General features: G+C 39.1%; 1 protein-coding gene across 1 annotated transcript in view; it reads right to left on the reverse strand.

The window, feature by feature from the left end:
• Positions 1-13,153: 13,153 nt before the first annotated feature.
• Positions 13,154-15,956, reverse strand: part of LOC126249484 (dynein axonemal heavy chain 7-like) — a 1,193,512-nt gene continuing 1,190,709 nt past the window's right edge. The window contains exon 57 of the mRNA XM_049951137.1: positions 13,154-13,412. Coding sequence (XP_049807094.1) covers positions 13,154-13,412 — 259 coding nt within the window. The remainder of the gene's footprint in view (positions 13,413-15,956) is intronic.

Raw genomic sequence — 15,956 nt, forward strand, 5'->3', positions numbered from 1 at the left:
AAATTGGTACAGGCTGTTTTGGAAATAGTCTGTCCACATAGCTCTAGACTGGGTGATCTCAGATTTTGGTTTGTGCTATGTGTATATCCATATATTCATAGTTTCAGTTTTTTCAGTGTTTATTATTGAGTCATTGTTATTTAAATAACACATTAACCTGTCAGTGGCTTCTCTTCTGTTTTTTAAAAGGTTTCTTCTGAGTTTCATGTGATTTGAATGCTTGTATCATCAGCAAATTCTAACATTATACTGCTCTCATTGCTTATGTTTAGGACATTTACATAAAGTAAGAACAGAGCAGGACCCATTACTGATCCTTGTGGCACATCATATTTAACAGTCATTAGTTTGGAATTATATTTCCCAATATCATTATCCCTTTCCTGATCTATTTCTGAATATTTGTCCCTGCTTTTAAGACAAGAGTTGAGCCAGTTGTTAGCTGTTCCTCTGATGCCAATATTTTCTAGCTTGTGTAGCAATTTATCATGGGTTATGGTGTCAAATGCCTTTGACAAATCTAAAAATATGCCATTGGTAAGTGTTGTTGTGGGTAGAGCAAACCAAAGACCGTGATTCATTGTTAGAACACTTAGAAGGTGCAACAGATCTACTAAAGAGACTGCTTACACCACACTTGTCCTCCCAATTCTGGAGTATTTCTGTGTGATGTGGGATCCGCATCAGGTGGGACTGACAGATGACATCGAAAGAGTTCAAACAAGGCAGCTCGTTTTGTATTATATCGAAATAGGGGAGATAGTGCCACAGTCATGGTATGTTAATTGAAGTGGCAATCATTAAAACAAAGGCATTTTTCGTTGTGATAGGATCTTCACATGAAATTTCAATCACCAGTTTTCTCCTGTGATTGCAGAAACATTCTGTTCGCATCCACCTACGTAAGGAGAAATGATCATCACGATAAAATAAGAGAAATCAGGGCTTGCACAGAAAAATTTAAGTGCACGCTGTTCGAGGGTGGAACGGTAGAGAGACAGCTTGAAAGAGGTTCATTGAACCTTCTGCCAGGCACTTTATTTTGAATATCAGAGTAGTCACGTAGATATCGATGCATATGTAGATACAAGGTCTTTGAGGTGCTGAGAACTCTGATGCATCTCCCAGTAAATGTTTAGACATTAAATCATCTCTAGTTGAACATTGTTCACCAGGACAAGAATCTAGTCGATTTCTAAGGAGAAAAAATCATCGTCATCTGAATCAGCATCAGTATTATGGGTTTAAAGTATAAAATCAAGCCACACACTAGTCAGGATGTGACTTCACAACATAAGGACAGAGTGGAAACATGTCAGAGTAATGAGGTCCTTAAATTGATAGGACTGAAACCATGCAACGACTTCACTGGATACATAAAACTCCAATTCAAAATGACAAATTAATCAGGAATATGTCTGCCACAAACGTTTTGCTTGAGATAAATTTCACACTAATGAAAAATGAGAATTCCCATCCAACATCAAGATAATTTAATAATCCCTGGCAACAGTTTCCTTGGAGGGCACCTTTATGACGAATGTTGGGAGCACTCCACCAGGAACAAAGTGACTTACATGTAATTCATTTACTTTCTGTTTCAAGAAATATGATATGAATGCCATACAGGAACTGATTCTTATTTGAAGTGCTACAGGTAAGAATGCATACATTCACCAAGCATAAACCACAGAAAATAAAATTGCGTTGGATAAGCTGGTGAGGAAAGTGCCCCATATATCTGTGTTAGATGAGGAGCATCCGAAACTCTTATGTGTACTGAATTTTGGAGTTTAGCTGCCATTAACTTTCCATTCCTGGGAATCTACAAGTATCTAGTTCTACCGACGACATCCATACAGTCTTGGTCAATAAACACATCTGTTCAAGTGGAACCACCTCATTTCATTATATCTGAGACAATAAACAGACAGGAGAGGGAATATGAAGAAGGATCCCAGCATATTCAACAACTGTAAATTACCCAACGCAAGAAATTCTGAATATTACCGATATGATAACCTACATCTTTAAAGAAATAATAACAGTAGTGGTCTACTGTACAATATGTCCTCCAGGTTTCACTATTCTTACTATGAGGACATTAAATTTAAAGGATTAGTGCCAGTTATCGTGATCAACTGTTCAAAGCAAAATTGGAGTATAAAAAACAGAATTGATAGACATCCATATTGAATTTGAATCGTCAGACAATTTCCCTGTCAAACAGCGAACATCGTCGAGAGTGTATAAGGCTTCTATGAAGAGTGTGGACAATTTGTGTTTGAAGATGTTACATTTGCTGTATTCACCAACACTGGACGAGTGTTAATGATGTTATCCACTGTCGCTGCTTTCCCCAAATCATTTAGAACAGTACAGAGTGCTAATGCTGAATGGACAGCAGTATGGTGGACTCGCTTTCACCACAGAAAACAGTAGGATTGCACTGTGAATATATAACGACAGCACTCTGAATCTATGATCATAAAGACAGCATAGTTCATCTCAGAGGTTATTGAAAAGTTTCATGGTTGCATACCAACTTCCAAAGTACATCAATAAGGAATGTTGAAATTTCCAACCGCCCATCTATTCAAAGATTCAGGAAAATGTATGACGGAGACACAAGTGATTACATCTGTGCTTTAGAAAATGTACAAATACTTTCAAGATCACTTGGTGAGTGGGGCAGCGACAGCTGTAGAAATCCAACTGAATAAATAAATAATCAAAACAGCACAACAGCTGCTATGAGAAGATTTATTAATCTCCTATTGGTTCACAACTAGTTTTGTGACTTTAAAGTCACATCCTCAGGTGTGAAACACTTGACCTAAAGAAGGATAAAAAATATTTTTTTCAACCTTCGTAGGCTAAACTATATGACAAGGTTTTTAATTACATTGTAAATTAGAAAAGAAAGACCACAGACCATTTCTAGCCATGGGAGCCGTCCGTCAGCTCATCCCTATACTTATGCTGATCATAGCATAAAAATGCAATCATCCAAAACTTAACAGTAAGCTAAATACGAGATGTAACCTAGAACAAACAGGTATACAAAGAACCCAAACAAATTTAACTTCTTAAGGATACAGGGTACTTATAAATGGTGGAAAAATTAAACATTTTTATGACTTTATTAAATTCTGTAGTCTATCCTGATTACATTGATATATACATTATAGGGTTTCAAATGAAAAATGATCTATATATACCAAATTTTAAAGTTACGGTCCTGAAGGCCGCCATGCCCCTTTTATTTCTGTTACAGAAACCAGTATTATTTCGAAAAGAACTTAACTTTCTGTTTCCAGCGTTTATATGTATGATACATTGTATATGTTGGTGACAATGCAGGTTTCTAGTGTATGTAAATGATTATCTATGCTAGTATTTATTTTGTTTCGCTGAAGCAATTTGTTCATGTGTTATTGAATATTTGTTTCCCAAGTGCTACATACATTTGTGGATGTACATATCCTTTAGTGCACAATAAATAAGAACCATGCCACGTATCAAGAAATTCAATAAAAGGAAATTCCGTGGTAACCAGTTCACAAACAAAGCAAGCCACACTGTTGGAAGTAACCTATGTGCTCCCACATGGCATGCATCCAGCTGATTCAAATTTTTGTGTTAACAATGACGCAGTTTGTAGTGAATTTGTTGTTGTTGATGAGGTCATCTTATCTTCTTTGATAAAGGAAGTGGCGAAATGTAAACAATGTGATTGTTTATACTGCCTGGAAATAACTGAACAACAAAGTAGGAGGAAGGGTTTAGCGTCAAAATTAGTTCTTTTATGTAGATCCTGCAATAAATCTACCTTTAAATTGACTTCGAACATTGTTCATAATCTTACAATGTTAATTTGAAGTTGGTGTAAGCAATGGGTCCAATAGGAAAAGGAAAAAAGGCTGCTCAAACGTTTTGTGGTTTGATGGACCTTCCTCCTCCTCCCAGTAGGTTCAGCAAGTACGTAAAAATACTTTTAGGTGCCCTGACGGTTGTCTCTAAAGCATCTATGAAACGTGCAGTAGAAAAAACTGTAAATATCAGTGGAAGCAGGGACATTGTTGTTGCACTTGATTTGACATGGCAACGTTGAGGACATCGTTCCTTGAATGGTGTAGTAAGTGCTACTTCTCTGGAGAAAGGAAAAGTTGTTGATATTGAGTGCTTATCTAAGTACTGTCACACCTGCCATGGTAAAACTGATGGACATATTGACATCAGTGTTCTAAGAATTATGATGGTTACAGTGGAGATATGGAGTGTGATGGAGCTCTAAAAATATTTCAGTGTTCGGTGCCCGTTTATAACGTTAGATATACGAAGTATCTAGGCAATGGGGACTCTAAACCTTTCAATAAAATTAATGAGTTCAATGTTTATGGTGATACATTGGTAACAAAACTGGAGTGTTGTAGACATGTGAAAAAGAGGATGGGTGCTAGACTGAGGAAGCTACAAAGAAAAATGAAAGGAAAATTGCTATCTGGTGGAAAATCCCTGTCTGGCCAAGGCAGGTTGACAGAAACTGAAATAGACCTTCTTCAGAGTTATTATGGACTGGCCATTAGACGAACTGCAGCTCTGAATGATGTTACAGCAATGAGAAAAGCTGTATGGGCCACTTACTTTCATAAGATGACCACCCTGTTCACGGACTTTACCGTAAAGGAGCAGATTCTTGGTGTGGTTATGAAAAAGCAAAAGAAAGTGGTCAAATATACCATCATAAGCATTCTCTTCCTGAGCGTGTTAGGAATGAGATAAAACCAATTTTTAGAGTCCTGAGTAACGCTGTTTTGCTTAGTAAATGTCTTCATGGGGGCACTCAGAATACAAATGAAAGTTTGAACCATTGCATATGGGAAAGATTACCCAAGAATGTTTTTGTAGGACTAAATACATTAAAAGTTGGTGTACTACATGCAGTGATATATTTCAATGATCGAGCGATAGGAAGGTTGGAAGTCCTGAGAAATTTTGGCACAAAATGTGCCTCTAATATGGAAGATCAGTTGCTTGCATGTGACAGACAATGGATCCATGAAGACGAAAGATTAGCTCTTCACGTTACTAAAGAAGCAAGAAGTGCTGAAATGAATGCCAAGAGGAAGCTTGAAGATGAAGATTTTTATCCTTGTAATATACATAATACACTCCTGGAAATGGAAAAAAGAACACATTGACACCGGTGTGTCAGACCCACCATACTTGCTCCGGACACTGCGAGAGGGCTGTACAAGCAATGATCACACGCACGGCACAGCGGACACACCAGAAACCGCGGTGTTGGCCGTCGAATGGCGCTAGCTGCGCAGCATTTGTGCACCGCCGCCGTCAGTGTCAGCCAGTTTGCCGTGGCATACGGAGCTCCATCGCAGTCTTTAACACTGGTAGCATGCCGCGACAGCGTGGACGTGAACCGTATGTGCAGTTGACGGACCTTGAGCGAGGGCGTATAGTGGGCATGCGGAAGGCCGGGTGGACGTACCGCCGAATTGCTCAACACGTGGGGCGTAAGGTCTCCACAGTACATCGATGTTGTCGCCAGTGGTCGGCGGAAGGTGCACGTGCCCGTCGACCTGGGACCGGACCGCAGCGACGCACGGATGCACGCCAAGACCGTAGGATCCTACGCAGTGCCGTAGGGGACCGCACCGCCACTTCCCAGCAAATTAGGGACACTGTTGCTCCTGGGGTATCGGCGAGGACCATTCGCAACCGTCTCCATGAAGCTGGGCTACGGTCCCGCACACCGTTAGGCCGTCTTCCGCTCACGCCCCAACATCGTGCAGCCCACCTTCAGTGGTGTCGCGACAGGCGTGAATGGAGGGACGAATGGAGACGTGTCGTCTTCAGCGATGAGAGTCGCTTCTGCCTTGGTGCCAATGATGGTCGTATGCGTGTTTGGCGCCGTGCAGGTGAGCGCCACAATCAGGACTGCATACGACCGAGGCACACAGGGCCAACACCCGGCATCATGGTGTGGGGAGCGATCTCCTACACTGGCCGTACACCACTGGTGATCGTCGAGGGGACACTGAATAGTGCACGGTACATCCAAACCGTCATCGAACCCATCGTTCTACCATTCCTAGACCGGCAAGGGAACTTGCTGTTCCAACAGGACAATGCACGTCCGCATGTATCCCGTGCCACCCAACGTGCTCTAGAAGGTGTAAGTCAACTACCCTGGCCAGCAAGATCTCCGGATCTGTCCCCCATTGAGCATGTTTGGGACTGGATGAAGCGTCGTCTCACGCGGTCTGCACGTCCAGCACGAACGCTGGTCCAACTGAGGCGCCAGGTGGAAATGGCATGGCAAGCCGTTCCACAGGACTACATCCAGCATCTCTACGATCGTCTCCATGGGAGAATAGCGGCCTGCATTGCTGCGAAAGGTGGATATACACTGTACTAGTGCCGACATTGTGCATGCTCTGTTGCCTGTGTCTATGTGCCTGTGGTTCTGTCAGTGTGATCATGTGATGTATCTGACCCCAGGAAAGTGTCAATAAAGTTTCCCCTTCCTGGGACAATGAATTCACGGTGTTCTTATTTCAATTTCCAGGAGTGTAGTTGGAATTAAATAGGTCTAGTACCTCAGCCATCAAGTCATTCATATCTGGTAAAAATTTGGTCTCCTGCAAATGTACAACATTGGATTAAGTGGTACCTCAATGTGAAGAAGAATTTTGGAAAAAATTGCATCAATTTCGTTTTAATTGTTTTAATAATCCTAAGCAAGTTCAAAAATATTCAAAATACTTCGAATTTGTTTAGAAAGTGTGCTGCATTACCTAATATCAACCAAAAACCTGTAAAACATGTACATTATACACAGTGTCTGAAAGAAATACGTGTTGATTTTTACATAATATTCAGCTGGAAAAGTACCCTGTATCCTTCCTTAACTTAGCGATTTTTTTCAGATTATGTTCCAAAAAATAATTTTATTAGTGGAAAAATCCTATAATGAATGATATTACATAGAAATATAAAGACAGCATTTAAAACTCAAAATAGTAAGACATAAAATTTTGAAAATCACCAGTAGTATACTCGTGGACTGGAAATTGACTAAAACATCCCGAAACATGAAGTCACTTCATAGTTACTGTGTAGCTATGAAATCTAACCATGTGTTTCACAACGGCTTCCTGTGAACGTAAATCTTGGAGGAGCTGGATGGAGCACAGTGGCTGTATTCATCTTGTACCACTGGTTAGCACTTGTCTCTCAACTGACGAACTGTCATCAGTTTCAGTTTCTAATGAAGTAACATCACATTTTCATTCACTTTCTGAGCTGCTAAATTCAATGTCAGACTCAGGCTGAGTGCAGTAATCCTTTTTTTGAAAGCACTCCCTAAACAAAAATATAGGAGAGGATCCGAAAGCAGGAGTTTTATTGTCGAGTATCCAAAGCAGCACATAGTAAAGACAATATCTAGTGGCTAACATCTCAACCGAAACACTACATCCAGGCTACAAACGTAACACCAGATGCTCTCTAGTTGCCGAATACGTAACTATCAGTTTCTGGAACGGTTGTAAGTGGGGTTTTATTTCTTCGAAGTTCTCTTCTTAAGTTGCCCAAGTGTACTGTCAAAATAATAAAGACGAGGTAGCTTATGGTTTTGTGTTAAGGGCTTAAAGAAATTCTGGTGATAAATGATGATTACTCGAAAGAAATTGGGAACCAATTCTAAGAACTTCAAATAATAAATAGTGCTTACACAAGCAGCACTGAGAAGACATACATGGAGTGGCCTGGCTCACAGAATAGCACATAGTGAGAATCTAAGAGTAATACATGAAAAACCACTCTCCTGCGCATGTGTGTAAAGATGCGCTCAGGTAAGCCAAGTTGTAGCCACAATAATAATAAGACGCAGTACAGTGCTAGTAAAGTCCAAATTAAAATTAAAATTAAGGATACCTGCCAGCAATGAAGGTATGGAGGATATCTGTACAATAAAACATCTCTACAGAAATCATATTGATAAAATTACAGAAGTTCTACAAACACTAATGGTACATTGTGTGGACAGACTAATATTTACAGTGATTTATCTTTGGCGAAAAAGTAAGTAGCAGGGGAACATATATCAACTATTAGTGAAGCTGCTTCACTGGAGGAAACTGTCACATAATAAAATGAAAATAAAAATACAAATAAAAATCACATAACACGACTGTGTCGAGCCCAAGTGCCCATAAAAGACAAAATTCCAGCTAAGTTAACCATTGAGTATTATAATGAATTACATAGAAACCAACCACAAACTGTTTTGAATGGGGCTGTCAGATACAAGAGGTCAGGGAGAATAAAATAACAGAAGTTACAAAAATTACCAAAATCACTAATTAACAAAGCAGAGGCAAATACAAAATTAGTAAACATTGTGAACTACAAAAAGCTTTTTCTGTAATCAAAAGTTACCAATAACACAGGGGGAACGAATAGCCAGGACGGAAATCAAGGTGAAGGTACCTGACCACTAATACCAATTATGTTAAAGCAACAAATAACGACCAGGGTTCCTTTACAATTTCATTGTTTTCTTTATATCTGTTTGTTCTAGTTTATGTCTTGCATATAGTCCACTATAAGTTTTGGAGGATTGCCTTTTTATGGTATGAACAACATATGGATAGGGGATATCTATGTTTTATTAAGGGGTGGCTTCAATGTCTAGAAGAGGTCTGTGGTCTTTCTTTTGTTATTTACACTACAATTAAAAATATCATAATGTAGTTTAGCCTGTGTGGGTTAGCGAAAAGTTTTTTACATCTTCTTCAGAACAGTTGTTTGGCACCTGAGAATACAACTTTAAAGTCATGAAACCAACTGGAGATCAACAAATCTTCTCATGGCAGGCGTTGTTGTTATTTATTTAGTCAAATACTTTTAAGTAAGATTGTCACTAAATGATACTGTCTTTTTTTAAAAATGTTTATTTTATTTATTCACATATTTCTATACCTCTTAGCTGCTTTTACCTGTCAGTAGTCATTGTATATTACCTATATTTCTCAAGGATTGGTGTTATAACTTCAGAAGTGTCTTTGATATGATTCAGGAAGCAGCATCTTTTCCTCAGCTGCCTGTATCCAAGGTGCCATGCAGGCCTCCTTGTACACAGTAACAGGCCAACCGCTTAATTCATGAACTAAGTTACACACCTCATCTGGAAAGTAAACTTTCTTCATGATCACTGCACTCATGTTGGACATGTATGTCACAGCCCTTTTTATGTACAGGCATGTGTAACTGCACACCACCCGAAACGGGCATGGCCAGAAACACCCTGGCTGCAGAACACCAAATGCCTGCACTAATCCCCAACACTTCCCGCAATAGCAGCACACAGCGGCCAGTTCACATAGGTCCATGATCGCTGAGGTGTGGGCAGTGCTCCACAATAACACCCATGAAGTACCGGCCTTTGGTGGTGCCGTATGCAGCAATAAAAATGATAAGTGGGATAAAAACTAGGTCATAACAGATGTAACAAGGAAGAAGGAAGAGCTAAAAACTCCATATGATCATTTTCGGATAAAACCAACGTGAGAAAACTGTGATCTATACAGGAACAAGAAGATATCATATAATAAACTGCTAAAAGAAACCAAATCCATTTATTACCAAAACAAAATTACAGCTTCTAGTGATATCACAAAGACCATATGATCCTACATAGTATAAAGAAAGACAGCAAAAGAGTTGATACGATAAACGATGGGAACATAACTAGCAAGTATAATGTTAAGAAAATGGAAGAAAATGGAATCTCACAAGGACGTAGCCAGAATTTTGTCGAAAGGGCGACCAGATTTGTTGAAGAAGACAATAAAAACACACTTTTTTATTTATATTGAAAAATATTTATTTATTTTTTAATTCTATCTTCATAATTTGATTTCGGGAGGCTTCAGCATGATAACTTCCATTTATTGCCAAACAAATTAAAACTCTGGTATAATTTATTGGTCCCCAGGTAACAAAACACAGCTCTGCCTCCTAATATAAGGTTCAGTATTACAGAGCAGAAGAATCTTAATGTTGTACTGGTGAACTTATAATGTTGAAAGGCTCAAACCTCTTTTGAAAATAACTATCTTTCTTCTACTACAATCTTGTATTTAAGTTTCCAGCTTATCTGAAACCAAGTCAGAATTCCTTCAGCTCGTCAAAGCATCTCAAGTTCGTCAGTTCCATCTCAAATTAACTATCATTTCATTAAACCTCTTCACTTTCCATAAGCGATCAAGAACATCTTTTTAAATTATCATTTCAACAGTCAACTTGAAACTATAGCAACCAAATTTAGACATGAAACAAACTGGAATACATAAATACTATGAGCTACAGTATTGCGATCTGAACATTGGTTCATGCATTGATTTCAACTAGACTTGTAATGTGCACAGTGTCACAAATGAGTCTCCATTTACCCATGATAATATGGTTATACAATCTTTGATGTTGATAAAGTGCTTTGTGATGCATATGGCGTTTATTTACAAATGTTAGAGTTGTCAGTTGCGACAGATGGATTCACTGTTCCACGGATATTACGAATAAGACATTTCACTGTAGAACATTTTTCTTGTAGTAAAATTTGAAGACTTGATATATCGCCATTCCTCGAACGATCCATATCTATGCACAGATACTAATACAAAATGACTATTGCTAACAGCCTTCCAATGTAAATATCACTGAGCTATGCATATTGTCGAAATCTTACGCAAATCAACATTAGGAACAAACACCATCATCCCCATATTGCTTCAGTTATTGAAACGTTACAACAACAGCATAATAGATGAATGGGATGGGGAAGGGTGCAAGGGTGGGAACGCAGGGTGCATTTGGCATGGATGAATTCAAGCAGGCTGCTGAAGAAATGTTTTAGAAAAGACACCTTCCACTCTCCTCAAACCCCTTCCTGTCGTTCAGTACCAGAACTTGTTTTCATAACTGAGTACTGCCTAGGTGACGAGATTGGGCGATATATTGCCATTTGGGCTACTAAAGATTGAATTCTGAGCAATTTTGTTTTTAAAGAAATGCAACCATCGCCGTTTGGGTGATATTTTTGTTTACAACGCAAATTTGGGAGACACATGCAAATCCAGGTGCATTTTTATCCACTGATTTTAGTTTAATGTTATTTGTAGTTACATTTACCACTCTGATACTTGTGAAATACTGAAACATTGCAGACCCGAAGTTCTAATAGTCTCCGAGTAACATGCTAACATTAAACTGCTATAGATAGGTAATTAGTGCACACATATTTTTAACTTACCATAATGCTAGTGCACGAATCAAGATTCATTTCCTCTTCTTTCTTATTTCAAACTTGTCCATAATTAGAAACTATCAGAACACACAGAACAAAAGCAATAAATGGCAGCACTGTATCAAAAATGGTTCAAACGGCTCTGAGCACTATGGGACTTAACATCTGAGATCATCAGCCCCCTAGAACTTAGAACTACTTAAACCTAACTAACCTATGGACATCACACACATCCACGCCCGAGGCAGGATTCGAACCTGCGACCATAGCGGTCACACGGTTCCAGACTGAAATGCCTAGAACCGTTCGGCCACACTAGCACTGTATCAACCAAGCAGTTCGTTTGAAACTATTAGTTTTGTGAAACTTCCTGGCAGATTAAAACCGTGTGCCAGAGCGAGACTCGAACTCGGGACCTTGCCTTTCGCGGGCAAATGCTCTACCAACAGAGCTACCCAAGCACAGCTCACGACCTGTCCTCACAGCTCTACTTCTGCCAGTACCTCATCTCCTACCATCCAAACTTTACAGAAGCTCCCCTGCGAACCTTGCAGAACCAGCACTCCTGAAAGAAAGGATATTGCGGAGACATGGCTTAGCCACAGCCTGGGGGATGTTTCCAGAGTGTGATTTTCACTCTGCAGCATAGTGTGCACTGATATGAAACTTCCTGGCCGATTGAAACCCTGTGCCAGAGCGAGACTCGAACTCGGGAACTTTGCCTTTTGCGGGCAAATGCTTTACCAACTGGGCTACACAAGCGCGACTCACAACCCGTCCTCACAGCTTTACTTCTGCCAGTACCTCGTCTCCTATCTTCCAAACTTTACAGAAGCTTTCCTGCGAACCTTGCAGAACTAGCACTCCTGAAAGAAAGGATATTGCGGATTACTTTTGTAGTTGTCTAACCCACAGTGAAAGAAAATTGTTACTTGATTCAATAGGCTGACATCAAATACGAAATTAGACTTTTGTATCAGCATAAAGTAAAATGTAATTACCAATTTCACTAATTACTCTTACATGTGTCTGTATATTCTATCACCAGACAATATGTTGACAGTCTAAGCCTAGTCATCATCTGGATATTAAGTCAGTGTCAGTCCACATAAACATGATCAGTAAAAGACAGTATGTAGTCAGCAAATCGTTACATCAATGTATCAGCAATGTCTGCCATAAATTTTTCACTAAGCTTTCTGTATCAGTAACACTAACATCTGTGTATTACGATCAGTTATCAGAGCTCTATTGTGTTCAGTAACTATGTGTTCAAAGCAGCTTTGTGATATTCATCAGTCAGAATTGACTTGTGGAAGTGCAATCTAAAATGATTGTCACTGTCAAAATGCTTCATAGTCTATTGGAAGTATCTACCTGTGATTAACATTCCATATAAAATCTTATAGACAAGAGTGGGAATTGTATTGCCATGAGTGATAATAAATGTGAAAACTGGCCAAGTTAACTAAATTTGTGTTGCGTCTGTTCCTTAAAAATTTTCTACCTAAAACCATATTTCAGCAAGCTAAGGATATCTGGCAAATAGCTAGCAAGTACCATCAGTAAATCATAGGCGAGCCCTGTTCCACTAAAAGAAAAATCTGTAAATTAAGTTGATGTACATAATTTATGACGAAAATAAAAATTAGTATTCGTAACAGTAGGGTGGGTCTCACATAACTTTCAGAATGACTCCAATATGTATGTAGGTGTGACCTGAACATAAAATTAATGCGTGACACATTGCTTAAGCTATGAATATTTATTTTTGACTATAATTTGGTACTTCCAGACAAATAAAAATATAATGCATATCTATTATTTATTTGTTTGGCAGAGAAGTGCTACTCCTCTCTTTATCCAGTGGGATTGAGGAAGTTCAGTTGGTAGTAACATAGCTATCACAAAATTTGTTGATAGCCCATTTGTCATAATTATTCCTCGACGTTCAGGTGTTCTGTAGAGTGGACATACGTAAAAGTTTCTCCATGTTAACTTAGAGATCTCTGCAATTTTTATCCAAATTATTGGCATCTCTTCCTGTATTTGTTTCGGATATTGATCTGCCAGCTGGTTCCTGCAACATTAATTTGATACATTCATTGTTCTCATGTAGTTGCGTATGTGAGACAAATGTTCCATAAAATTTCGCAGCCACATAAATTTCACTTCTTCATCAAATATTTCGGCTGTATACTGTCCAGCCATCTTCAGAGTGAGCAGAGGCGACTGATACTCCTGCAATTGCCCTGTCCTTTTAAATCCTCAGACCATGTCACTGCGCATGTGACGACAGATATACAATGTTCCAGACACGTTGATCAGCGGCAAAGAGGCACAACTTATGCATGAAATTAGATCTATGACTGAACAGTCGACGAACACAATGATACTGTTGTATCACTGTGAGGTACACTGTCGCGATGTCTTTGTGAATTTATTACAGAAAGCGCTGGATTCCATGATTTGTCCAAGCTGAAGTTGCTATCTCTATAAATTAAATTCATCACCAACTAAATTTCAATTGCTTCTTTCACTACTGAGTCCCAGAAAGATGAAATCGAGGCTAAAATTTCGACGTTATCATACACCATAGAGTGCCCAGTGTCAATACAGTGCTCTGCCACCGCCAATCTGTTAGGTTGCAAGAACTGGATATACCTGTGGTGCACTGTGCAGCTCTCATGGATTGCACATGTCATCTGTCCAATGTATGAATGGCCACACTGACAGGGCTTTCGAAGTGCCAATCATCTTTAATGGAACCTAGGAATGCTGCTGTCTTTGGTGGAGGGTGAAAAATCCTAGCTCTTTGTGTTTGCCAAGGATGCGTCCTATTTTTGATGATAGGTTTCCCACATATGGCAGAAAAGCCACGGATTTAGAACTTTACTTATGGCCACTGTTGGTGTCATTTATAGTGCCACACATATCTGCTGTGGAGAGTACCCATTGCTTCAAAAACTCTTCTCAACTGTAGAGGCTCGTCCTCCAGACTGCTGTCGTCAACAATGGTATGTGCTCTGTGTACCAGAGTTCTGAGTACACTCATCGTCTGCAAAGGATGGTGGCAGCTATGAACATAAATATAAATCAGTATGGGTTGGTTTCTGATATACTGCACGTCCCAAAGGGCCATCATCTTTGTGTTGTACCAAAACATCCAAAATTGGAAAGCACCCATCTTTTTCGATTTCCATCACGAACTGAATTTTTCTATGGACGGAATTCAGATCATTTTAAAATTCTTTAATTTATTGTCACCACGGAACTGTACTACAAACGTGTCACTGACATACATCCAAAAATACTGTGGGATTCAAGCTAGTAGATTCCAGTTCCTTTTCCTCGAAGTCTTCCATAAAAAATTTGGCCACCAAGGGCGACAAAGGACTACCCAAGGTGACAACATCAGTCTGTTCATAAAATTCTTTATTGAATTAAAAATGTGTCGAGATCAAAACATATTCAAACAAAGCTGAAAACTCTTTAACAAAGGTTTTGCCAGTAAGAAATAATGATTCTTAAAGAGGAACCTTTGTGGACAATGACACTACACTGAAACTGACTAATGTATCCGAACTGTTCAGTTTGAGTGATTCTACACTTGAGAAGAGTTTTTGAAGCCAATGGGTACTCTCCGCAACAGGTATATAAGGCACTACTAATGGGACCAACAGTGGGCATAAGGAATGCAGAAGACACACAAAGTTTTAAGTCCGTGGCTTTTCTGTCATACGTGGAAGCCTCTCATGAAAAATAGGATGGATCCCCGGAAAACACAAAGTGAAAGTGATTTTCGCCCTCTGCCAAAGACAGTAGCACTCCTGAGTTCCATTAAAGAAGACTTAGTGCTTTGGAAGCATGGCATTTACAAGATCCCCTTTGAGTGTGGCCGTTCATACATCAGATGGACAACATATATGCTCCATAAGAGACGTACAGTGCAGCACAGGTACACCCAGCTCTTACAACATAATAAACTGTCGCTGGCAGAGCACTGTATTGACACTAGGCACTCTATGGTGTACGATAACGTCAAAATTTTAGCCTTGACTTCATCTTTCTAGGATTCAGTAGTGAAAGAAGCAATTGAAATTTGTTTGGTGACGAATTTAATTAATAGAGAAAGCGACTTCAGTTAGGACAAATCATTGAATCCGGCACTTTCTGTAATAAACTCACAAAGACATTACGACAGTGGGGCTTACAGTGATACAACAATATCACCATGTGAAATGACTGCGCAGCAATAGATCTAATTTCATGCATATGTTGTGCCTCTTTGCCGCTGATCAACGTCTCTGGCACCTTGTACATTTATTTATTTATTTAGATTTTTTTTACGTGGAGTCATCAATATGATGGCTTTTGCAAACGTCAAGTACAGTTACAAACATAAAATACATTTAGATCTTAACTTTACAGGTAATAGTTAAACGGTAAATTGATGCTTGTCAAAATACATTACATCTTACACATATTAATACAGCCAATTTTTTTGTACATTATTTCACAGCTCTTAAACTTAACCATTTAAAATTCTTTGAGTGAATAGTGACACTTTTCAATTAAGAATTCATTTAGTTTTGATTTGAATTGCTTTTTATTACTGTATTTC

This window comes from Schistocerca nitens, chromosome 3, assembly GCF_023898315.1.
Source record: "Schistocerca nitens isolate TAMUIC-IGC-003100 chromosome 3, iqSchNite1.1, whole genome shotgun sequence".
Classification (NCBI taxonomy): Eukaryota; Metazoa; Arthropoda; class Insecta; order Orthoptera; family Acrididae; genus Schistocerca; species Schistocerca nitens.